Here is a 24480-nt window from a genome sequence, read left to right as displayed (position 1 = left end):
GGCAAGGGACCTCCCATCCTATTCTGAGTATTAGTGTTTAGATGTTGACAAATAAATTACATTAATTGCATTCATTCTAGCAACCACTTAAACACCATTAGGGCTTATGCATACAATAACTGTGCCATTAGTCAAATCTGGATACCTCACTGCTGGTAATCAACAGTCTGTCTGCTTCTAGTACAACTATCTTAATTTCTTTTTGCAAGCCTCCTTCAGAACCATTCAGCTTTTGAACATGAAATTAAGGACATTATCATTTTGCCTAATAATATTACATGGTGTGCTCGCAAAGTTACAGTCTACTGAGCTACTTGTAATTGCTTGCAGTGAAAAGCTGAGGTTTGCTGACTATTCTACTATTCTCTTTTTTTTTTTTTTTTTTTTGCCATGCTGCAAACACCTGCTGCAATACCATCCTCAGATTACTGCTATAATTGTCGTTTGGCTTCTTTCTTAATCCGGGGGGAAGTAAGAATCCTTTATTCCTATCCCTCTCCCAGAGGACTGACAGACTAGGCCAGGAGGAACATGAGATACAAAGGACCAAATATTGGAAAAATATTTGTCTCTTGTATACACTTTGAAAAAAAAAAAGTGGGCAGTGGAGTGGGTGATTTCTTAAAATCTGTTTTCCTTCCTTGCCCTTCAGCTGGCTATAGGAACTGCAACCACAGTGCTGGGATTAGGAAGCTGATTCCTTGCCAAAGCTGCTTGTGCATCCTCTCCCAAGGGCTGATCCAGGGGCATGCGGTCCCAGCAGTCCCAGGGTACCATCTCCAGGAGTTCCCAGCTTTGTCATCAGTGTAGCTGCCTCTGCATATAATGGCCAGAGAACTATGAGCTTTCTTTAAAGAGTAGGCTCTTGGAAATTCCCCAATCCTGTATCAGTCCATAATCACAAGTCTAAGCCGATTTATTTTTCATATTGACACCAAAAACTCATCTATGCACCAGGGAAGAATTCTTTGATTACTTAAGTTAGAGAGCTCCTTTGTATAAATGTGGGAAAAAATTAAAAGACAGGGTAGGAAGTTATAAAACTGATAATTCAGGTCACAGAGGTCTCTATTTTTATAATTTCATTAGCATTTGTTTGTGTTTGATCAAGGCAATAAAGAAAGGGATGAGCACACTCAGCATAGCAAGAAACATTTGAGAGTGTGTCTTGCCCACAGCTTTAAGAGAAGTTCAGCATTAAATCAGCAGACCAGAAAAGATGACTCTTAGGGAAAACATCTCACTGTCAGTTCAAACTCTTCATTCCACAGCCAACACCTGGCCAAGATTCCTAAATTCAGCATTGATACAGCATTGCCTTAAATGTAACAGTTGTTCATTAAAATCAAGTTCCTTCATTTATGTTCATTCTCCCCCCTCTTGTGGTTCATTATAAAATCACAATTGTTGCTTTCAGAAACATTCCATAGTTGGTCTTTTGTGCAGAAAGGACAGAAAAGGAGCCACAAAATCTAGCCAGGCAGTACAACTAATAAACTCAACAAAATGCAAATATAGTAAATAATGAGTTTGTTATTCAGGGCAATTCTCAGAGGCTAATTTAAATGTTCTCTGTAATCTTCTATTGAAAGCAACTCTTGCCAGATATGATATGGAGTACATTTCAGACAGATTTACCACAACTATTAATTGGATATTATGTGCTATTTTCTGGGGAAGATTTTAGAACTTGCACCCTCAATCATTTTTTGTCTTACTAGCTTAACATAGGAGTACTTTTACTTTAATGCCGTCAGCCACATCTTCAGCTTGTATAAGTGCATGTAGTACTAAAATACTCTGAACATGTGCCAGAAGCTCTGCCAGCAACTGTGTGCAGGCAGCTTCTGGTGTTTCTAACATACAGGTACTTTCCCCCAGCAATGACCTGATCCACTAAAGTGTAATTATGAAAAGTACTAATTTGAAATATATAATAACTTTGCCCACACATCTTGGATATTGGAGGGTCTGCAATAGGAGCAGGTTTAACCCTCAAAAATTGTTAGAAATGGATGTGGATATGCATACAGACTCAGGGAATCTCTTTTCAATTAAAAACGTGTTATTTGGGATAAATTTAGAAAACTTGGGGGCAGCAGGCAAACCAAATGAGACTGATATATTGATAGAAACATGTCAGTTTAGTAAATCAGAGACACAGTGCAGGAAAGACAACACTTACCAAAAAAAACTGGAGGATTAAATCTTATTACTAAGTCATGTGAGCATTTCTCACCATAATGCTGACACCCAAACTGTTCATAATGAGAAGCAGGTAAGTGAGATTGTCACTTGTGATCTCTTTAACAGTCTCATAACCAGAGCACACTGCAAACAGTGTGCAAAACAAACCCCATTACTGAGACAGCTGTGATGACTGGGATCTCCTTTGATTCCCAGGACCCAGCTGAAGGCTGAAAGAATAGAATATTAAGGGTGAGAGTGGAGGTAAATGTGCATTTTGATGAGCAGCAAATGGTTCTCTTTTGTCCTTCCAGCAGAAAATCCTTAAGGACATCTTGGTGGAAAGCCTTACAGAAAGTTTCTCACAGATCAAACAATTTTTAACTAAAGAGTACGTGTAGATATATATATATATAGATATAGATAGATAGATATAGATATATATATACACATTGTACAAATACCAATATTTGAAGCATTTCTTAGTAAGACTGAAAAATGGTGGTGGGACTTACAGGAGCAACATTCTCCATTCAGCCTGTAGCATTTCTTATGTCTGTTACTCTAAATATTGCTGAGCAATTGTTTTGCATTGCCCACCAGAAATCACACAATTTATTTAGTCCATTGTATGCAAAGGTTGAAAATGCAAAGAGCCCAGTAAAATAGAGAGTTTGTGAAACTCTGTGGACCCGCCTGTGAAGTACCAAAGTACTTCAAACACTGGTAATTTGGCTTTTAGTTTAAGGTGAGTGGAAAGACTCCTGCTTCTCATTTCTAACAACTTTTAATTGCATGACACAATCACACCATACTATCAGGTCATAAACTTTGTAAAGTCATAAGGTCTTTGAACTTTAAGGATTAAAATAAGACATAGACTGAAGGTCATGGGACAGGCAAATTGCAGTGGCACGTAGACAACACTGGAAAACACCCCTCCAGGCCAGTTTTACCAATTTTACCTTCCTTGTCCCAGCAGGAATTATTTATTCACTGGCTCATAGCAGTAAAATTTTGGGAAACCCTTACCCTCATTCAAACCCAGCAAACCCGGATTTCTGTACCAAGAGGGACAGCTTCCCCTCCTGCAATCTTATTCCTCTTTCCTTCCTTTCCCTTCCCCAGGCTTTCTCTGGGGAGAGAAAAGGAGCACATCCAAAATACTGCTGCTCCTGCAGGCCCAGTCCCAAGGTCCAAGCAACCCACATCACGATGCAGGAAGAGCCTTCATGCTTTTATTGGGCATGCAGGACACATCACAATCTAGCCCCAAGAAATTAGGAGATTAAAGTTAGAACATGCTTTAAATGGATCTGAGTGAATAATGTTTAATGAATGCATTTAATGATGGATGCGTTTCCTTCTTTCTTACCATGAAATGTGGAGAGTGGGTTGCAATTTCCTTCACATATTCCTTCCTCATTGAATTCTTTTTTAATTTCTTTTAAAGTAAGGGGTTGCTACTCCAAGCACAAACTAACTGTTCAATTGCAGTTACTCCCATAAATCACTTAATATTGTTTCCATCCTCCAGTCTAATGAACATAACTCATGGAATCAGCTTTGTGGTACACAGGCTTACAGAAAGCACATTAGAAATTCACTTTTCATAGTATTCCTGTGTGAGCTTAACATTTATTTTCTGCCAACAGTTATGCGATTAAAGTTTAATAACTCTGTGAGTGTGTGCAGGAAATGACACCAAAAGCAACCCCAAGATGGCTGAAGATTTGCTTCCAAATTTGCACAAATATAAGTAGAAATTGTTTCTGCATTATTCATCTAACTTTAGACCTAAACCAAATATGTCTCACTAGCAGCCTTGGAAACATATGATGAAGTGTTTTAAAATTCCAGTAGATGTCCCCACTTCTCCCCCAGCAAGTCCTTAAGTACATCTAAAAGCAGCTTTTGAAAACTCAGTTTGCACTTCATCATGAGTTGTGAAAGCACAGAGACTCCTTTTGCTTTGGGTTACATTGTGTTTTGACAGAAAAAGAATATATCCATTTCCCTAATCTGTGCCAATGAATTAATGAGCTTCTAAAACTCCTGCCACTATTGAAAACCAAGGCACGTGCAGATCAGCTGCCAATTGTGGTGTAGTCGCTAATACAAAACAGTACCTAGTGTTGTATTAATTTTTTCATTTTTCACTTGGTACTTCATAAATATCAAAGTATTAAATGATACTTTGATTGTAACTACAACTCTGATTGTGACTACAGCAAGTTTTGCAGCGTTCATAACCATTCCCTGCAACATTTCATCTGCTTTTGTTTCCCAAATTTCAACAAGCCCCAGTAGCGTCTCCTTCATACATTTGGGTTCAATTCTTCTCAGCTTTTCCTTGCTGTTATCCTCTCCTCTCATGAAAAATGAGGCCTGGTGCTTCAGTTCACCTGATTTTCATGGCTACATTTTTCTCCACTCCCGCTGGGAACAGGACACCCATGAGGCCTGGAGTTCTGACATCATGGAAGAAGGCTCATGCTTCTGCTCAGTTACATCCAGACAAACATTCCCAGTACTTCCCCTTCTTCTTTGCACACTAAGTCTCTATGGAAGAAAATATCTTTAAATCAATATCAAATAAAACTCAATTCAAGGTAAAGTCTGCATCTTAGAGAAACAACATCAATGGATATTCATTTGCTTACATGGACCTTGACTCCTCACATCTGACAATTAATACACTTTCTTAAAATATTAATACATAATTATTATTTTAAATGGAATAAATTAATAAATCTCTTTATATTCCTCTGCATAATGAAATAAAACAAAAAATTTACTCTGCTCTTTTAAAAGCAACTCAGATCCACAGGACATTGTAATGTGAAAAACCACATTAAGAAAACCTTATTCTGCTACAGAAAAAAAAAATCTTTAGTCTAAAATTAATTTTCTGAAGAGATATTAATAATCTTTTTCTTTAGAGAAAAATTTTACATTTTCTAAAGAATATTAGAGGACAAAATTAATTCTCAGAAGTTCCCAGGGCAAGGAAATGTATTGTGTGACTATTTTTTGTCACTTTAGCAGGTGGCCCCAAGGGAAGCTGACTTTCTGGCTACATTCACCCTTTAAGACTTGGAAGAGAGTTTGGATGCATAACAGTGTACAATGATAATATATTTCTGATGAGTTCAGCAGTGGTTTAAAGACTTCAGAAAGTTCATTTGCAGGTCTCTAGATTACTTGCTCTCATTCAGATTTCACCCAGATTAAAACAGCCAATCTGACTAAAGACATTCCAGATGTAAGGAAAATTGGTTCTTAAGTATTTTAGGAAGCGAGATAAGATTCAAATGCATCCCTTAGACTTTTTAAAATGTCTTTATTCATGGGATCAGGTCACCAGGACAAGTTAAAAACCATCAAGAACTTTTAAAGAATATTTAAACCATTATTGTTTCAATTCCTTTCCCACCCAGCTGCAAAGGGGCCTCTAAATTACTCTATTGTCCATGGGATTTGTAGAATAGCAGCCAGAACTAACATGAAACTGAACAATAGCAACACTGTACTACTCAAGAAAAAGGAAAACTGCAGTCTATAGCAAAACCTTGGGCTGCTACGTGTACAATTGACTCCTTTTAGAAGATTCTCTAATTGCTTTCTAATTTTTAAAGAAACAAGCTTTCATGTTAAGCATTTGAAATTTTTGAAAATAAGTTAAATTTTAAGAGAGAATTTATTTTCTTGAACCGTTAAAAGCAGTTTATTGACAAGAGTATGAAAATGTAGGAGAATAATATGAGTGACTGTCCCTGACAAAATTGGTTAAATTTCCCAGAATAAGATTTAGTATTACAAAAATAATGCTGTCTTTACACAGAAGAAACATATTAATTATGTGGTGAGTTTGACTGCAGTTTTCTTAGATTTCAGAAAAGCCCGTAATGAGTAAACAAATAGTAAGGAAGATGATTCTTCAGCAGGCAAATGTTTCAAATAAAGCAGAAAGAAAGAGGTATGCAGACAAAATCAAAATTATCCACAGGGTTGCAGCTCTCAGCTGTCATGATGGGAACAGAGAGAAAATACAACTCAAAGCTTTTTGAAAAAGTAAACAAGCCCAGAGGATACTGAGTGAAGGCAGTGGACACCTGAACTCCACGGGGGCCAAGGAGTAAATGATGGTGACTTTCTGAATTTTCCACAGGAGGAAGCACCTTCAGCAAAATCTTTGCTTTTGCTTCTATTTCATACATTTCCTGCCCCGTGGCCTCCCACACAGAACACACCTTCAGTCTGCAGCACAGAACTGCCACAGTGCTACAAGTAAAACCAAACACGTGATGTCTGGTCATTTGCTTGGAAAAGTAGCCCCTGGGTGAAATTAGATTTTTTTTTTTCTTGGTAATATTATCATTTCTGAACTCAAGGTAAAAAGGGACATAAAGCCTTTGTGAAATGTCATTAAAGAAAACAAAATCAAATACCCTCTTTAGTAAAATCTTTTGCAAAATACTTTTATGGTGTTTTTAATAGAAGTATGTCTAATTTAAAAAAAAATCCAACTATTTAAGAAAGAATTTTTTCAATAAAAATATATCCATACTTCATTAGTGAAAGACACTCTACCTTAAAAGTACCTTCAAAATACTTAAACCCTGAGATCCTGGTGTCAATAACACCTCTCTTCCAAAAATATATTTAATGATTTAATTTTCAGCAGCCCTTTTGATTATTGCTTAGACCAACTTATAGCATTTAAATCTGAATTAAACAGCTTCAATATTTTATTGATACACATAATGAGAAAAGTGAACAAATCAAGAAGGTAATCAAAGGATAAATGAAGGCAGAACTTCCACTGAGTATGAGAAGCAGCAAAATGATTGCCACATGAAAGGGGGTTTTAGATAAGCTTGCAAGCAACAAAAGTGCTGAAATAATTTTCTATAAATGAAAAAAAAAGTTTGAAATCAGCTGTTTTTAGTGAATGAAAGCTGCAGTTGAACAGGTGTTGGACACAAAGGACATCTCTAGTACAGCCATATCACATTTTTAACTGCAAAAAAGCTCCAAAGACATTTCCACACAAGGAATAGATAGGGTCACAAACAAAAAGACCATACTGGTACTCCCAAAGGAATTGGTCTTTGTTTTTAATATTTTTCCAAATAAATTCTCTTTAAGTGGCCTCAGATGAAAGGAACAATCTTAGAGACCTCAGTATGATACAAAAGGATGGAAAGGAACACTTCACTCATGTATTTTTTAGCCTACATAGGCAAGAGAAACAAAAGATGAGAACAGGAAAAACTCATGAACATTCATCTGGTCTTTGCAGAAGAATCCCAAAATTCCATCTGAGTGCACTACCCAGCATGTTGGCAACTGTAAGTATAATGCTTCAGAAAAAGAAAAATAGATAATATTTGAGGAGAAAGAGCTGTGAGATGGTGATAACAGTGCAAGTAAGGAAACAGAGGAAATTTTAGCCGAGATATTAGACCAAGAGATTGCCTTGATGCAGATGTAACAGAGCAGTGAGACAGCACCTGCAAATACCTTGTAAAAAATGTCACTGTCCAGTTTCACAGATGTTGGGTTTGAACTCTCAGTAGCTTTCCCTTGTACTGAGCTAATTCTTCAGCTGCCATTCACTCTAAAGGGGAGCATTAATCTGTTGACATCAGGGGGAAAGGCCTAGAGAAAATCAGAGAGGAATGCAGTTTTGAACTACCACACATCTGTCATCTGCAACGTTGATGGAAAGCATATTCTTGCTTCAAGAAAGGGTTCCCAGCATTTGCTAGCTCAAAGATTAAGCCACAGTAGCACAGCAACACAGACTTCTATGCACGGCTTTAGCAATGGTCTTGATAGTAAACCACTTCCAAGCCAGCATGGGATAGCCTACACCACCTGGAAATAGTCCTTATTATCTCTCACTTACCTGTGATTGTTCCAGGCTCTGCCTTGTAATGAAGTGTCCTTTCTTCTTCTTCCAGCTCAGCTGATTACTTTTGGGAAGGAAGGTGCACTGGGTTTGAGGGGATTTGTGTTTGTTTTCTTGTGAGCAGTAGCTGTCCTGGCATGTGCAATACTATTGATGAGCTCAGTGGTATTTCACATGTTGTCCAGGATAACTCACTTTGGAGTTCTTATTTAGTGTCTTTCTTCTCCCTTTTTTTTCAAATACAAGATGTTTTTCTGTAGTAATAAACCTATAATCTGGTACATTATCATGAGATCAATGAGTTGGTGCAGCTATTCCTTGTTTTAAGACACTGGCAAACAGAATTCATCAGTTAGCACATACCAAACAAGTAAATGATGTCTTTGTCATTTCAAAAGAAGAGTCTGATCTTGCAAAATTTTCTGATTTGAGGAAAATTGTCCTTGAAATGTAAACAGCATGGAAAACTCCAGTTGAAAAAGTGTCTCCTGTTGGTCTCCAGACTGAGCCTGGAATTCATTTCCCCTGATTTGAACTAAGAGCCGATGTCAAGGTGTTTAGACAGCTCCCTCAAAGAAATCATCAGCACAATTTTCCCACATTTCTCTCTGGCCTACAGAAAGGAGCTGAATTACTTGTCTGGACTATACTTGCAGAACTGAACTTCTAACAGTTCACAACTCCCCCCTAGATAAAGCACATGACAATTTCTTCTACTGATAGGATAAACTTTCAAAATCATTGATTTTTGTTAATTGCTGCTATTAAAAAAAAAAAAAAAAAGTTGTTTTTTTTTCTTAGTTTCATACTTAAGATTTTATTTATATTTATTTGATATGTTAGACCTCTACACATCTAACTCTGCCAAGATCCTGGAAACCTTGGGTTACCTCTGTCTCTACTTCAGTGCAAGCAAACTGAATTATAGAAGTCAGAAGTGGCATCAAATAAAATTCCCCTAGATCATTTGGGCCCATAATTATTCTTTTGATGCAAGTGAAAACATGCATATCTGTTTCTGGATCCTTTTAGACATACCTTCTTGATCTATCATAATCTTTGTCTCACCTGATGAGCATACATAACAGACATATTGTTAGGTTTATCCTTTCAGAACTATTCAAAAAAGGAGATTTTTACAATATGGGTTATTAAATATAAATAAATCAGACTAAGTAGATCACTTAGAAGACATATGCATTATTATATCACGTTCTAAATGCTGTGAGGAATGTAGACAAAAGCTGGTTAAAACCCAGAGGTAATCCAGAAAGCTTAAAGAAGAGGGTGTGAGCAGTGATTTGTAGCACAGGTGATCACAGAAGTGATAAGTGACTGCATTATACACACCTCCTTCTCAACCTCATTTAAGCCTTTTGATCCTTTTAAATTTCTTTCCAAAGCAACTTAGCAGCATTACCTGCTACTGTTTTTTTGCCCCACTGGTTTCCCATAGGTTTCTTTGGGTTCCAGGCACACCTCAATTATTAAAAAGTCAGCAATTAGCTATTGAAAATGAAAAAGAAAAATCTTTAATTTTCCAGCATTCAGGTTACAGGTCTAGTAAGTTTCTTTTATTTCTCTGATTCAGTGATTATTTGACTGACAACTGATCAATTCATAAACTGTAAGTCATCAGTCCTGCTTGCAGAAGTACCAAAACATGAAAGTATAAGCTGATATACCTGTGCTTTCTCTCAGGCTTTTTGGAGGATATGTTGGACCTTCCCCTTGTCATAAGAACAATAAACATTTCTTTCTGTTCTAGGTGATCCTTATTACATGTATTTAACAATGTATTTTTGTTACTTAGTTTCTCAGGAAAAACCTTATCAATGTAGGAATTAGCAGAAGCAGACCTTGGAATGTAACTCTCTTCTGTTAGATAACTAGCTTAGACAAATATACTCCCAAGAGGAAGACATTTGTCACAGCTGGAAAAAGAAACTCAGATCCAAGAGCAAGCCAGAAAATAGAGATAAGGGTCTCCACAAAGAACATAAGTATCTAGAATAGATGATCCTGTGTTTTTCTTGTTCCCAATTCTTTAGCTTGTCAAGAGCTGAAATCATTCACCCACCTTCCCACCAGTTCTGCACTTCCAACTCCCATTAACAAATTCACTCTGGACCTTTCTTTCAATGCTTAATGCCATCTTCCCTCCCCTCCCCTTAAAAATGAGAACACTGGTGAATAATTTACAGTGTCTAGAGTGCTTCTTTAAATACATTTAATTTAATAAAAATTTAAACTGAAGATCAAAGCAGATTCCTCAAAATACAAAAGCCAAGGTTATTTTGACTGTTCATTGCTGTTATCTAAAAGGAGATGGCCAACACAAAAATTTGGAACAAGCCATATGAGAGACCAGAATCAGTCTTGAACAAAGGTAAAACCCTATAAATTAAGTAATCTTTTGGATACTAACAGACAACCCCAATTAATTAGTTAAGGTATGCAATTTACAAAGACATTATTTTATTCTTTGTAAATACAAATACTATTTTAAACCGAAAAGGTCAGACAAGTAAAATTCTACATAAGTAATTCATGTGCCAAGTATGCAATAAACAGAGAACAACCAAACCTTATTCTATGAATGAAACATCTGGGCCCTGAATATTTGTAACACTTTGAAACTAAAGCTGAAATTTTAAGACACTGTCCAAAGCTGCTGGAATGTAAATGAAAATTACAAATTATTTGTAATGCTCACTGTGTTTGTTAAGCATTTCTAATCTCATACAAAACTGAAAATGTTCAGAAGAATTTAAGTGAAACAACATTTCTAACAAGTTTGACATTCATTTTCCAGGAAGATTAAACCAACACCTAACCTACATTCAGGCTCTGTAGGTCAATGAGTCCACATAAATGAGCTGATTTGTGAATGTATTTCACTTACTCTCCACTCTCACTCCTACCTATGTATAGACACAGGGAGTCCAAGGATTAAGCCACCACAATACTTATTTTAGTGAAAATTACTTGATATTAAATATTGAATTTAATACTACACTTGAAAGCAAAAATGTTTATTCTGGCTTAAACTGTTCTTTTTTTGTTTGGTTTTTTTTAAAGCTGAAGAGTCACTTTCAAAACAAATATTCAGAATCCAGAATTCATTCAGAATCCAGAATTCTCATTCAGAAGTGATGAGAAAAATAAATCAATATTTTTAATGACTTATTATTTCCAAATGAATCAAGAAGTTAGAGGTATGTTTATTTTCCCATAAACTTTAGCATATACAAAAATAAAGTGCACAGCTCTAGGTGAAAAAGTCAAAACCTAAGATGGTTTGGAGGACACTTAGATGACAAGAGGTCTGCTGAAATGGCTCTTTCAAGATATATTTTCTGCTGCAAATATGATTTCCACCTAAATACTTCTCTTCTGCAATATAAACAGCCATGTCTGTAATATGAACACATTTAAATGGAAAATATGGGTCTAGAATTATGGACCCATATAACAGATTGAGAGTAGCTGTAGTAAATTCAATGTGGGTTCACATTCCTGTATTTGAGAGCAACTTAGTTGTTACTGACCTGCTCACTGAATGTTTGATTGATCTGTTAGAAATTACATTAAAACATTATGAGTCATGATGGAATTTTCTTAATAGCTCCTTCAGTTCACTGTGCACGTATGGAAAATTTCTTTAAATGAGACTTTAAATTTACCTATTATGGGATAAACCCCACTCCATCTACAATCTCATATCTCTGGTGTTAGCTGAAGCTGACAGAATGAGGCTCTGTACAGAAATTCAGTACAGAATTTGATGTGTTTTATCAGGGTTTTGCCAGGCTATCAGAATGATAACAAGAAGATTTTATTTTTGCTTAATTTTTTTATGAAATTTATTAATTAATTGTTTATACCAAGACATCCATGGCTCACACATGTATTTCTGCTTAGTGAGGAAACTGTTAAAGTCCATCACTAACACAATATTTTTAAAGCTTTACAGTACCATACATTTTAACAATCTTGGAAACTTAAGAAGCTGTCTCAAAGTAAGCAAAAAAAAAAAAAAAAAACAGAATTCATCTCTATGCTTCTGTGCTTACTAGAACATCTGATTCAACACTTTCCTTTGAATAGCTGCTCATGACAGAGGTCATTGTATGTTTTGTGAGGTTTTAAAATTCAGTCAAGATAGAGCTGATTATATGAAGAGCTCACAAGAAAGACATTAAGGCAGAGACTTCTTAATCCATACAATCAAGGAAGAAAAAAGTAGCCACCATTGTCTCACTGCTTAAAACAGGAAAGATTTTTCATATACAGAAAATGTAGAAGACCATCACAGCTTCACAATTACCTGGTAATTCATCTAAAAACCACATAACATTAAAAAACTTTAATTAATTAAACTGTTAAATATATCTACAAAGTACACTAAGGAAGGAATGTGGGGGGGTTTTGGCAGATATCCTAGTACCCTGAAATTGCTGATCATAAGATGATCCAAAGCAATGTTTGGAAGCCATGAAGAAAAGAATTACATTTTTTCATAATCTACAGAGTGCTTTGTGAAAAGTTAAGGAAAAAAAACACTACCAAGCTATTGCTGGTTGAGTAATTTTCATTAGATGTGGTTTTTCAATGAAAGGAAAAGGAAAGAATTAAGAAGAATGCTCATGAAAAAAAGTTGATTTCAAAATCACATCTGTTATTTAGGTTATCATCCATTTATCAACTTCCAGGGCTCCTAACAGTCCCATTTAAGTTTTAAAAATACAGAACTCGTTAGCAAGCCAGAAAAATGAAAATTCAAGTTCCAACTAATTAAACTCTTCAGATTATTTAGTATAGGTGTGAACAGCTTTTCACAAAAACAGTAGCTTGAATGTTAAAAACATGTCTGGGCATTAGCAGTTCCAGTTCTTGCAAGGCTTGGAAAGGAGAGAAAATTATCACTGTGTAATGATTTTAAAACATAGGCGGAAAATCTCACATCATGAGATAAAACACACACACCATCAAAAAAATTTTTCTAGAATTCTATGGATTTCTTTAGGAAATTTCAGTCAATGTAAATAAAGAGCTTTCTGTTAGTGTGTATCCTCTGATGTTAGCATATCTCTATGCAGCCCAAGAATGTATTCTAGCATCATTTGAAGCCAGTATTTGAAGTTTTTTTTGGAAATTTTTCTCAGTTATATAATGCTATTAAAAAGCAACAGTTAAGGACTGGACTCGGACTCTAATATCCCTTTCATTTCAAAGCAGATACTTGCAGCTTTCAGGACTATTTTCTCCTAATACACATGAGGCTATAACATTTATTTAAAAACTTACAAAACATCCTAACTATAGAAAAATATCAGTGATAAAACATTATTAGAAGCATTTAACATCAGAGCAACAAATTCTTGGCTTCAGTACCTTAATTTAACTATATTAAAGAAAACATGTTGTTAGATGGCAATAATAAGGTCTTGTGTGTCTTGGCAGGAGAATAAAATAAAAAATTACCTTTGCAAACCACAGTAACAAGTTTTCCAATTCTGTCCCTTTGTTCTGGCAAATTCCATGTTCATGGGTTTATAATAAATAAGTCATAAATAACAATAGGACTAAACCAAAATAAAAGTGTACTGTGTACCTATCATCATCCTTATTGTTCAAAGGGTTTTGGCTCCCATTTATACAAAGCTCTCTTCCATATTTGTGCACAGCAGAAAAGAATCCACTAGTCTGGGCTTTACCAGCTGCTGAAAATCTGAATCTTCCAGCCCATCAGGACTCATGACTGCCAGTCTCCTCAAGGCTGCCTAGAAAAACAAAACAGCATCATTGCACTGCAGTCAGGTTTGGCAAAGTCCTCATTCAGGAATCCATAATAACCACACCTAAGTAACAGCCAGGACTCAAAAATGAACACTGCAGGTCTGTGGGTTCTGCTACCTGGGTAATCTCACTGTCTTCATCTGTCAGATTAATCTTCCCTCATGCAAAATTATTCAATGGTAATTATTTTGGGACACTTTGCTTTTTGACCTGAACAGCAGGTCTAAATACAGTGCAAACCCTCAGACACCCGTGACAATACCCAAGAGAGCCTGAAGCAGCTTATGTCTCAAGGACAATATTTTTGACACATTTTTATCAGAAAACATCTTCAGGCAGTTACTAAAGTATCAGAAGACAAATTTCTGAGACAGGGAGGTAGGTAACGTCTCAAGCAATAGGCATGGATTCAAGGAATGTGCAGCAACAACTTGAGTGAGACAAAAATCATACTCTGGTTTGCTGCCATCGCTCTGTGGTCTCTGCTCTAACCACACAAGATTAACAAGTCTTCTTGGCATGTAGGAAGAACAATCACAGCATTTTCTATGCTCACATTTATATTTTCTTCATCCTGAATGAGACCTGCTGAAATAACCAAGCTGCAATAACTGAGTATTACTTTTACATTTAAAATTACATTAATATCATAAAGCACTGTCAAAGAGTATTCTTCAGTCTTCATTCACCAGAGCTTATGCTCCAATCCTAGATCACCCATGTCCCCATAGCCCTTTCACAGAAAGATCAGTGAAATCATTCAGCTCTGGCATTTGGCTCACAATCCAGGCAGTGCAGGGCCAGATGGGATCTTTCTCCTGAGCAGTCTTAAGCTTCTGGTGCCCACTCCTTGCTGGGCACTGTATTGTCTTGGTGGCACAAATAGAATAAAAAATTGGATTGGAGTGGAAGCAAGAAATTTATTTTCACCTTTTTTGGGTGTTTTATATAAATATTTTCAAATATATGCATGAGTGCTGATAAAGGGCTGCTACCCCTGTGACTCAAGGCTACTTTCAACAAACATAGAACCATCACAGAATAGAATTTAGGAATTAATGAATCCTTAAATTCCAAAGTGTTCCAAGGAAATTTTTTGATGCCAAATAATGTGAAGATGAAGCAATTTTTCTTTATGTGCTTAAGTCTTCAATCCGAAAATAAATAATTGAGAGTGTACAGGATTATGCTTAAGAGGAAAAGCAGGAGACCCTGACATGAATTTAAAACATTTCTGCAATACTTATGGATTTTTAAATCTAAAGGGATATTTTTTCCTTAATTTTCCAGTATAAGCATGAAAGGAAGACTAAAATGTACATACCAGACATGCCACTAAAACAGAATCACTGTTATTTCTTTCTGTTGGTGATCTGCAAAGTTTAATCAGGCGAGGAATACCTGAGAGCAACAAAAGAGTGTCAGGAGAAATAATTTAGAAAAATAACTTCTTATTTTTGATATTTTTTAGATGCAACATATTTATGTTTTTTTAGTTGATATGATCTCTAATGAAATAATGATATGCAAATACTTAAGGGACTTTTCATGAAGCTAGGCAGTTCGCAGCAGTCATAATTAATAGTCGTAAAGCATAAACAAATATATTGGGTTTACTTGCTGCTGCAGTTTCAGAGTGGAAATTGTGACCTCCATCCCTACTCATCCTCCCACACACCTTGAAAACTCCTACCCAAAGAACACATTCCCTCCCATTGGATTCATCCCATCTGGACTGCTGGGGTGCCAGTTTTCTGTGCCTTGACAGATCCTGCATAAAGGAATGAGGAGGCAGCAGTGTCAGCTGGCACAGCAAGGCACAGCTACGTGTTGAGTGGATGCTGCACCTCAGGCTCCTCTGGGAAACAAGCCAGAGGTTCATTTAGCTCCATCTCCTCAGTCATCCTCTGGACAGACTCTATAGGGAATATCTCTCATAAAGTTCACCAAGTGAGGCTAAAAATTGCAAAGAGCTTCTCCACGACTGGCAGTTCCTCCCTCTTTCAGCGCCATGAAGCAGGAGACACATCCTTACAGCTGAGTTTCACAGCTGCATCTGCCACCTCGGGGTCTCGGCTGAGCCGCGCCAGGGTAACCGCGGACTTCTGCTGGACTCGCTCGCAAGCTGCAGCTTCTGCTGCATTTCCAGAGGAGCATTTCTCAAAGAGCATCTCCATTAAAAGCTGAACACCTACAAGGATGCAAGAGCCGTCGTTATCCACCCTCCAACAAAAAAAAAAGCAGTGCAAAAGAGGTAAAGGGGTAAAGGAAAGCTGGGTTAATACAGACCAGCCTCTTCCCAAAAAGGGAGAATGGAGAATATATAAATGAAGCCTGCATTTTTGACTTCAGCACCCAGGCACATCTGATCTATGCATGTTTGTCTTCACTAGGAAGCTACAGAAGCTCTGGAACTAGAAAATGCATTAACTCTTTCCTCCTCTAAAAGTTGGTATTTTAAATTTCACAAATTTATTTCAGTCAACCAAATGTAATTCCTTTTTCAATTCTAAACTAACCTGAAGGTAATCACTAACTGAAAAACCTGTAGTCACATCTATCAGGTCTCTAAATGAAGTTCCACTCTCAGTTAAAGTAATTTTTTTGTTTGTTTACATATTTTTAAGCAAGCCTTTAAAAGTTTTCTTCTCAAATATTTAAGGGTATTTTAGAATGAGGAATCCTTTAATGAAGGAAATGATGAAAATATGTTTCTTGAACTTTACTGTATAACTCTTCACTCCAAAAGAGACAATGTCAAAGTAGCTTCATTAACTTCTTGTAGCCTGTAGGAGTTGATATTCTTCTTGTAGCACCACAAAAAAAGAAGATGATTTCTCTTTTCTAGATTAAGTCTAAAGACAATTATGTGCTATTAAACTCTATATGCTATTAGGCATTCAGATTACATCAAGTAGCATCAGAGGATTTTAACTGTTAGAACATTTGCATAAATAATTCATAGAATTATCATCAGAACCATGCAGCTAGATAATAATCAATCAACACACAAAAAATTCAGAGTTGAGAAGAAAGTACCTAAATTCTCCAGCATTCAAAGACCATTCTCAGAATGTGGCCTCTGACTAGCACCTGTTTATTATAATATTAGGAAGACACAAAAAAAGTTTTACACACAGGATGAGTGCCAATCCCTCTCAAAAGCCAGGGGGCAAATGCTTCTTGTGATATTCCATGATGGATGTATACACAAATTTTGCTTGCTGGCATTGTCCCTGACAATCCACTGCTGCACCCAGCATGAGTTAGGCCTACTTGGCCTAGCAAAGCAATATATGTGAATTCTCACTGTAATTTAATGTATATTAATATATAATGCATACATTTAGGGTGTATTAATAAGGCATTTACATCTTATCATAATATTACTTGTATTACCACTGTAGAGGTTGCTGAAACACTTTTTACTACTTTGCTTTGCATCTAGGAGCAAGTCACACACAGAACACCAACAATGTGGTCACAAATGAGGTTTCCTAAAATAGTGGCATTTTATTTCGTTTATGTGGAACCATCCCCAGGGTTCATTTTGCACCCTGCAGCAATGTACAATATACAGCAGAGACTAGGATGCAAAATGAAGCTTTATTAGTGAAGCCTTTCTCCTTTACCTTGAAAGTACTACTCATCTACTCAGACTCTCCAGAAATAAATATAAAACAATTCAGCTAAAATACATACCATTTCCTTGAATGATTTCTGAAGCACACTGGTCCAACACAGACATGTTTGCCAATATTGTTACCACCTGTTGTTAAAAAGAGAAGGAAATATGAAGTCCAGTCCTACAATTCAGTAATATTAAATATTATTGTGGTTCATAAAATAAATATGGCAAATATTTGGGAGTGCTATTATTGCACTGAATGGGTTCAGGTGAAATGCTAAGAAATCCTTGCAAGAGATTTGGAGTTTTGAGCTTTGATTCAAGGGAATATTTAAGGAATATTTTTCAGTTTTGTTGAAGTCAAGAATTGTGTGCATGTCAAGGCACTGTCTCAAAAGTAACTGGATTTAAAATTCTGTTTATACCTTTCCAGAGGTAAAGACCATGTTTAGGCTTTGTACCAACACATTCTGTATTGATATGTGCACAAGCACATTCCGAGATCTAGATTTATAGAATTTCTTACCCCAATTAACTTTATCTGTTTTTGAGATTAGGTGTAACTCAACTTAAAGTGATGCAGCAAGTCACTGACAGAGCCTGAACCCTGTGCTGCTGCTGGCTTTCAGTCAGCCACTCCCTTCATTGATAGTGCATCCTCACACATCCTGCAAGACATTCTTCTCAGTCCTTCAAATAGTTTGCTTTTTGCATGCAGACACATCGTAATATTAACAACATACGTGAGAGGCCAAATAATAAATGCCAGAGATTGTCAGAAAGCAAAAGAGAAATAATATTATTTCTCAAGAGGTTTTAAATTTTCTCTAATCTAATTCAGGAAAACTGACCAGCCTCAAAAATAATGGTCAGTTTTGGAACTGGTTATCAGCTTTTAACAGTACAGTGTCACTTCAGAAACCAGCAAACTTCTTAAATGTAAGGAGGCATGAGATCAAATCACCATTCTGATCTCACTTTGCCTTTTTAAAAACAAGGATGACTCATTTCTGATGCTGTGACATAAAGGTCTTCCACTTTTGAAGGTAGTGTTACAGTGTCATCTCCCTGAATAAATATACTTACTTAGCATGCAAATGAGTAGCTGAAACTCTACAGAGTGACAGGTAGAAATATGGTAACTCAGTGTATGTCTATGTATTTATTCCATATTAATTATTAACTGTGTTGCAGGCAGAGTGTATATGTTTTCTCATTCTAAATTATATCCCGTTAATGAAAATTGCTTCCTCTGTGCAGAATCTGTACCCCATGTGGCTCTCTAAGCCACAGATGAAGAATTCAATTAACCACAATTTGAATACATGCCAATTATTCCACTGCTTCAAGTTATTTTGTCTAATAAGTATTTTCATACATAAAAATAGTTTGTGTGCATCTTTGACACCAAAAAAAAATTATTCGATGTTGTAACTATACTTCCTTCATGTTGATTATGTGGCCCCCATATTTTGCAATATTTATGGACTAGCTTAGAGGGTTTATATGTAACATTCTCCAGAGGGGTGTAAAAAAGACCCTTATGATCAATGACAATCAAGTTCTACCTATATTATCTTTTAAAATCTTAATAGGATTCAAAAGGTAGCTAAACCATAGATTAGCTCACTCCATATGGATGGTTTTTCTTTCCCCAAGAAAATTTGTTTTCCTGTGAGGTAAATAATGTAACAAAACAGGATAATGTAAAAACTTTATAGGCAAGCAGAATAAAGAGTTGACTTTAAATGCTCTATTTCCCCTACACTTTCCTATTTTAAAGTTCATGCAACTTACATGAAAATTTCCTCTGTAATAAAAACCAAATTTCAAGGAAATTTCCAATTAAGGATGAAGTCTAGAGGAAAACACAAACAAATGTAGATTCAATTTGTTTCAGAAAGTAACACTTCTGTGACCACTGGTATAAATGAATTCTCATCTCTTTGTATTTAGAGTTGATCAAAAGTATAAATAGATGTTTTCTACAGGTTCTCTCCCACTGTAGATTTTTTTTGTCTAGTGATAGAGGGTTACACTGCAATCTTTATCTCTGCTTCTTTTCCCATTATCTGGCTCTAAATTTCATAAAGCCTTAGGCAGTCTCAAAAATAACTATGAAGTCCTGTTAAATCAGCAAACCAGTTCAGATGTTATGGTGAGACAAGGAGCACACAAACAGATACAGATAAAAGTGACTACCTCATTTCATAGTTGAAAATTATTGGAAAAGAATATATACCAAAACCTCTTTCAGAACTGAATTGACTTTGAAATAATTGAAAGGCTTGAAGATATTTAACACGAAATCTCTACTGTCCAATTTTAATATCAATTTCATTAATTGCTCAAGTAATTGATCCTGTGAAAGAGCATACTCCATGATTACAAAGCACTGGCACCTGACACAATTTATGATTCTTGCAATTATTTTGGGTTCCTAAGCCATGCAATGAATTTGTGGTCAACTCAAAGTGTAAGAGAAAAAGACTTCATGAAGACAGGATACCTGAGCTCAAGTCATCTGCTACTGCCTTCCTACCATGGAGAAAGAATGTGCTGAAGCCACACGCCACTTATTGATCTGTGGGATTTGTAGATGTGCTATGAAGAAAATTTTCATAGAGGTGCACAGAGAGAAATGAAAGTAAAAACAATTTCTATTTCTGCTCCTTGTTTTTCCTATGTGGAATGTGTTTGGAGAATTGTTTACCTGAGGTGATTGCTTGATTGGATTCTGGTGAGGATTGTTTGAGCCTGATGGCCAGTCCAATCCACCTGTGTCTGGACTCTCAGGAGAGGGTCACGAGTTGTGTTAGAGTCAGAGAAAGTAGGTATGTAGTTTTAGAATCCTCCTTTTATATAGCATATTAATGTATTTTAGCATAGTTATAATAAAGAAACAATTCAGCCTTCTGAATTGAGTCAGACATTGTCATTTCTTCCCATTGAGTTTGCCTGCATTTACAATACCTATGGCTGCAATTTGTGAACTGGCAACCCTAAATCCACTGTAGTAATGAATACCACAGAAAAATAGACTTGATCAATAAATAATCAGCATAGAATCATAGAAAGGCTTTGGTTGGGAGGGACCTTAGACATCATCTAATTGCAATCCCTGTCATAGGTAGAGACACTTGTCACTTGCTCAGGTTGCTCAGAGCTCCATCCAGCCTGGCATTGGACACTTCCAGGGATGGGACAGCCTCAGCTTTTCTTGGCAACATGCTCCTGTGTCTCGCCACCCTCACAGGAAAGAAATTCTCCCTAATATCCAATCCAAGCCTACTCTTGTTCAGTTTGAAGCCATTTGTCTTGTCCTGTCACAACACACCTTTGTAAAAAGTCCTTCTCCCCCTTCCCTGTTGGCTCCCTCAGGTCCTGGAAGCCCTGTGACATTTGTTTGCCATCAGAAGGGAGCTGGATGGATGATCCAGGTCAGTGTCACGAGTAGCACTGCTAAAAACAACCAGAGGAACAGACCTCCAGGGTTCTTCCTGTGCTCAACACCTGCCTGCCTCCCTGTGCTCTGCACACCTGAGCCACGGGGCACTGAGACACACGGCAAGGCAGAACGTCAGCAAAGGAATTCTCAAGGCCAGCTCATGTTTTAGCACCTTTTGAAGGGTCACCAACTTAGCAAAACAGCAACATGCAGAGATTTCACTGGGAGTAGTAAGATTTTTCACAACAGTAAGAGATTAAGCAGTTAAAACTGAATTTAAAGACTTAAATTTTTAAGTGAAAATTGAACTTTAAAACTTCAGAACTTAAAAAAGCACACCCAAAATCCATCAACTTTGAAGGTTCATCTTTAAATGGCTTGTTGGTGAACTGAGTATACAGGGATATTTAATACCCATGGAAAATCTCCCTGTTTAATAAATAAACTTTAAAAATAACAAGGTTATTTCATATTTTTCAAATGTCAATACAGCATCAACTTCTTAGTCTTGCAGTTACCATGGAAATTTACCTGAAATCTAATCAAAAGTGTCTATTTTTATAAGCAACATAAGTAAACAGATATTAAACACAGATACTAGTGACAATATAATATATTATTATAAAATTGGCAGTGATGATCTTTTTTGGTTATTCTATATATATTTCATCATTTTAAATTTGTTTCAATTCCCACATAGTTTCCTTTCACTCCCTCAGATTTTCACACATATTGAATTTATCAATGGTGAATATTCCTTTTAAGTTCTGTAGTCTGCTTTTCCCTGAACTGTAGGAATTTCAGTTGTCAAGAACAATTTAAATTTGAGAAACCATGGTTAATTAAGAACTTTCAAAATCGCTTTCTTCAAACAACAGTCACCTTGGAAATTTTTTTGCTAAAATACATAATTACTAATACGATAAAAAACCTTTTCTAAACAATTAATGGTGACTAATGCTCATCAACCAATGTACAAAGTTGCTGAATCCTTGTTACAAAAGTAAAAACTAGATACAAATGCTTTGCCATAAAATAAGATACACTGAATGTAAATCTGTAGTAATCAAAGTGATTTAAACTTAAAGAACACTTAAGAAACAGAAGGCTTCTCTGAAAACTTTCCCTTAGTGGGAGATTTAGGAAAGTTTTTCCCTTTGTTGTGAAATGAACTACTAAGGAACAGAGATGCACATTTTAGCCTGCTAAAGGGCCAATATTTTCCACAATTGAGGGTCCCTTACCTCATTTGTGGGAGAGGGAAGTGTCTACAGAGGTGGAAGGTGTGGTGCTAATATACCTTTATTGATAATAAAAGCACACTGCTCAGTAGGCTTTTATTAACAGTCCCAAAACAAAAAGAAAGACACAAGCTCAAAATAAGAATTATTAAGTAATCTAATAGAGTGGCAAACTAGATCAATATAGAATTGCTAATTCTCTTAGTTAATTACTCCTTTAAGGCTGATTCATTGCTAAGTAATATTAATTTTTGTACATATTAAAAGAGCATTTTGTAATTCATTCGAATAGATGAGATAACCATAAATCATTGTGTGTCTGCAAAGTTCCAGATAGCCATCTTCAGAAACAGAGTGGCACCAGAATACTACTCAGAAGCAAGACAGAGTCTCTCTTCCTGAATGTAAGTTAAAATCATCTGAGCATCACAATTCAAGATCCATCCACAGGGAGACAGCAAAAGAGTGCATTTAGCAGGCATCAAGAACAGGCATTTCAGCAAGCTGAGGTAGAAAAAGCCTTTCAAGATATTATCTATAAGGAGAAAAAACTTCAGTAAGAAATCTCTGGACATTCTCTCTGAGACATTAAAATGCTTGAAAATAGGAAATAACTCCAATGGCTTCTGATAGCCATTTTTGTAATTGGGAACTTAGCTTTTCTTCCTGAAAACAGAAAATAAATACAGCTAGATGAGCAGAAGAAGCTAACATCTCCCAAAAATAATAGCAGAGGTTGGAGACAGAATCTGCTTGCAAAGTCTAGGTTTATTCTGAGACTGTGCCAGGGGAGTGTATTTTTGGCATGCTGAGGCAGAGCAAAAGAGACCAAAGCTGTAGGAAACTTACATTTTGGAATGAAGGAAGTCTTTATTACATTTTTATTTACTTTACTTCCTATTGTTGACTAATGTAGATAAGGAATAGGCAGAATAGACAGGTTCTCAGATTATTTGTTTTAAAGAAGCACATGGGACATGCACCCTGAATGGGTCACATTGTGAAAATACACATCCCATAAACCAGGACATATAACTAACAGAGTGATTGAGCTAGTGGCCACATTTTTCTGTCTTTCAGGTTAAAATATGGGGGGAAATAATAACCATCTCTCAGACTTCCTTCAAGGTATTGAAAAGCTTCTCGTGGTTTTCAAACAGGTTCAAGCAGCCAAAGGCATCTGAGATCTGATCTCCCCAGAGCAGAGCACAAATTGGCCTTTCAAAACAAAAAGTTTTTCAACTGAGCTGAGATTTTATTCTTCCAACTGAACCCCTTGCTTTGCAAGTGGGAGCACATTGACTTATCCCACACAGATTCTAAAATATGACAGGCAGAATTGTAAATAAGCAGGAATTCTGTTTCAAAAATCTTAGTGTTTCAGATAGACAGTCTGTTTTGGAGCCCTGAAATATAACAATCCATAACATTGACCATATAATGCCAGCCCGTACTGTTAATTCTTTATGTTATTTATTTATGATGGTCACATGTGCACAAAAAGACAGAGATAAGCAGTTAGACAAAAAAGAAAAAAACATCAGGAAAATTATTACAATCTTACATAGGAAACTAAATGGAATATCATTAATATAATAGTGTGGTTAAAATTCAGATAGTCAGGTGACTTTGGCCTAATTTTCATTTTTGCATCTGTTGCGAGCAGTCATGTTTCTTTCTTGATTTCTTAAGCCTTTGAAAATAACTTAATTTTTTAATTTATCAGTTCTCTTTCTAGCTATATTAGTAGAAATCATGTTTTCTCAGTGTGATCTAGTCAATACTGGAAAGTTTTAATGTACAGTTTACCACCCAGAGTGCACAGTCAGGTCTCTCAGAGGGGAGGGAATTCCAGCCACATATCTAGTGATATACCAATGTCCGAGCTGGATATTAACAGAGACCTGTGCAAGAAAACAGTGCAAATACCCTTTTATGACCTTGTCCACATGTAAAGGCTTTGTTAATAAACTCCCCAGCATTCAAGAAACTCAGATTGAGAAGTAGTACTGCAAGTTTCTTTCATACAGACAGGGATTTTCAAAGGAAATCTAAAAGAACTGTTAACACTCTTCTCATTAAAAACATTATTCTCAAAGTCTTTCACTGAGGGTTCAGCAACATTTAGAAATCAAAATTTCTTTATCTTATAGTAACATCTGTCTCTAATCTCCTTTTGATACTACAATGGAGGGGAATACTACTACTTAAGGGGGGAAAAAAGTGAGGAAGGACAGTAAAAATAAACACAAATTCC

At 36.2% G+C, this 24480-nt stretch overlaps 1 protein-coding gene across 8 annotated transcripts in view; it reads right to left on the bottom strand.

Moving 5' to 3' along the window:
- Nucleotides 1–362: 362 nt before the first annotated feature.
- Nucleotides 363–24480, bottom strand: part of INSC (INSC spindle orientation adaptor protein) — a 139943-nt gene continuing 115825 nt past the window's right edge. For 7 of the 8 annotated variants that reach the window (XM_085580131.1, XM_085580132.1, XM_085580129.1 and 4 more), the window contains 4 exons: nucleotides 17609–17675; nucleotides 15942–16097; nucleotides 15231–15307; nucleotides 363–13890 (listed from right to left, as the gene is read on the bottom strand). In XM_085580131.1, the coding sequence (XP_085436257.1) occupies nucleotides 13762–13890; nucleotides 15231–15307; nucleotides 15942–16097; nucleotides 17609–17675 (429 nt within the window). In that variant the 3' untranslated portion in view covers nucleotides 363–13761. The other variant, XM_085580134.1, reaches the window with a different exon arrangement.

The sequence above is a fragment of the Lonchura striata genome, chromosome 5 (genome assembly GCF_050655825.1).
Source record: "Lonchura striata isolate lonStrDom1 chromosome 5, ASM5065582v1, whole genome shotgun sequence".
Taxonomy (NCBI): domain Eukaryota; kingdom Metazoa; phylum Chordata; class Aves; order Passeriformes; family Estrildidae; genus Lonchura; species Lonchura striata.
The sequence above is the reverse complement of the archived record's forward strand: the minus strand, read 5'-3'. Positions and strand labels throughout refer to the sequence as shown.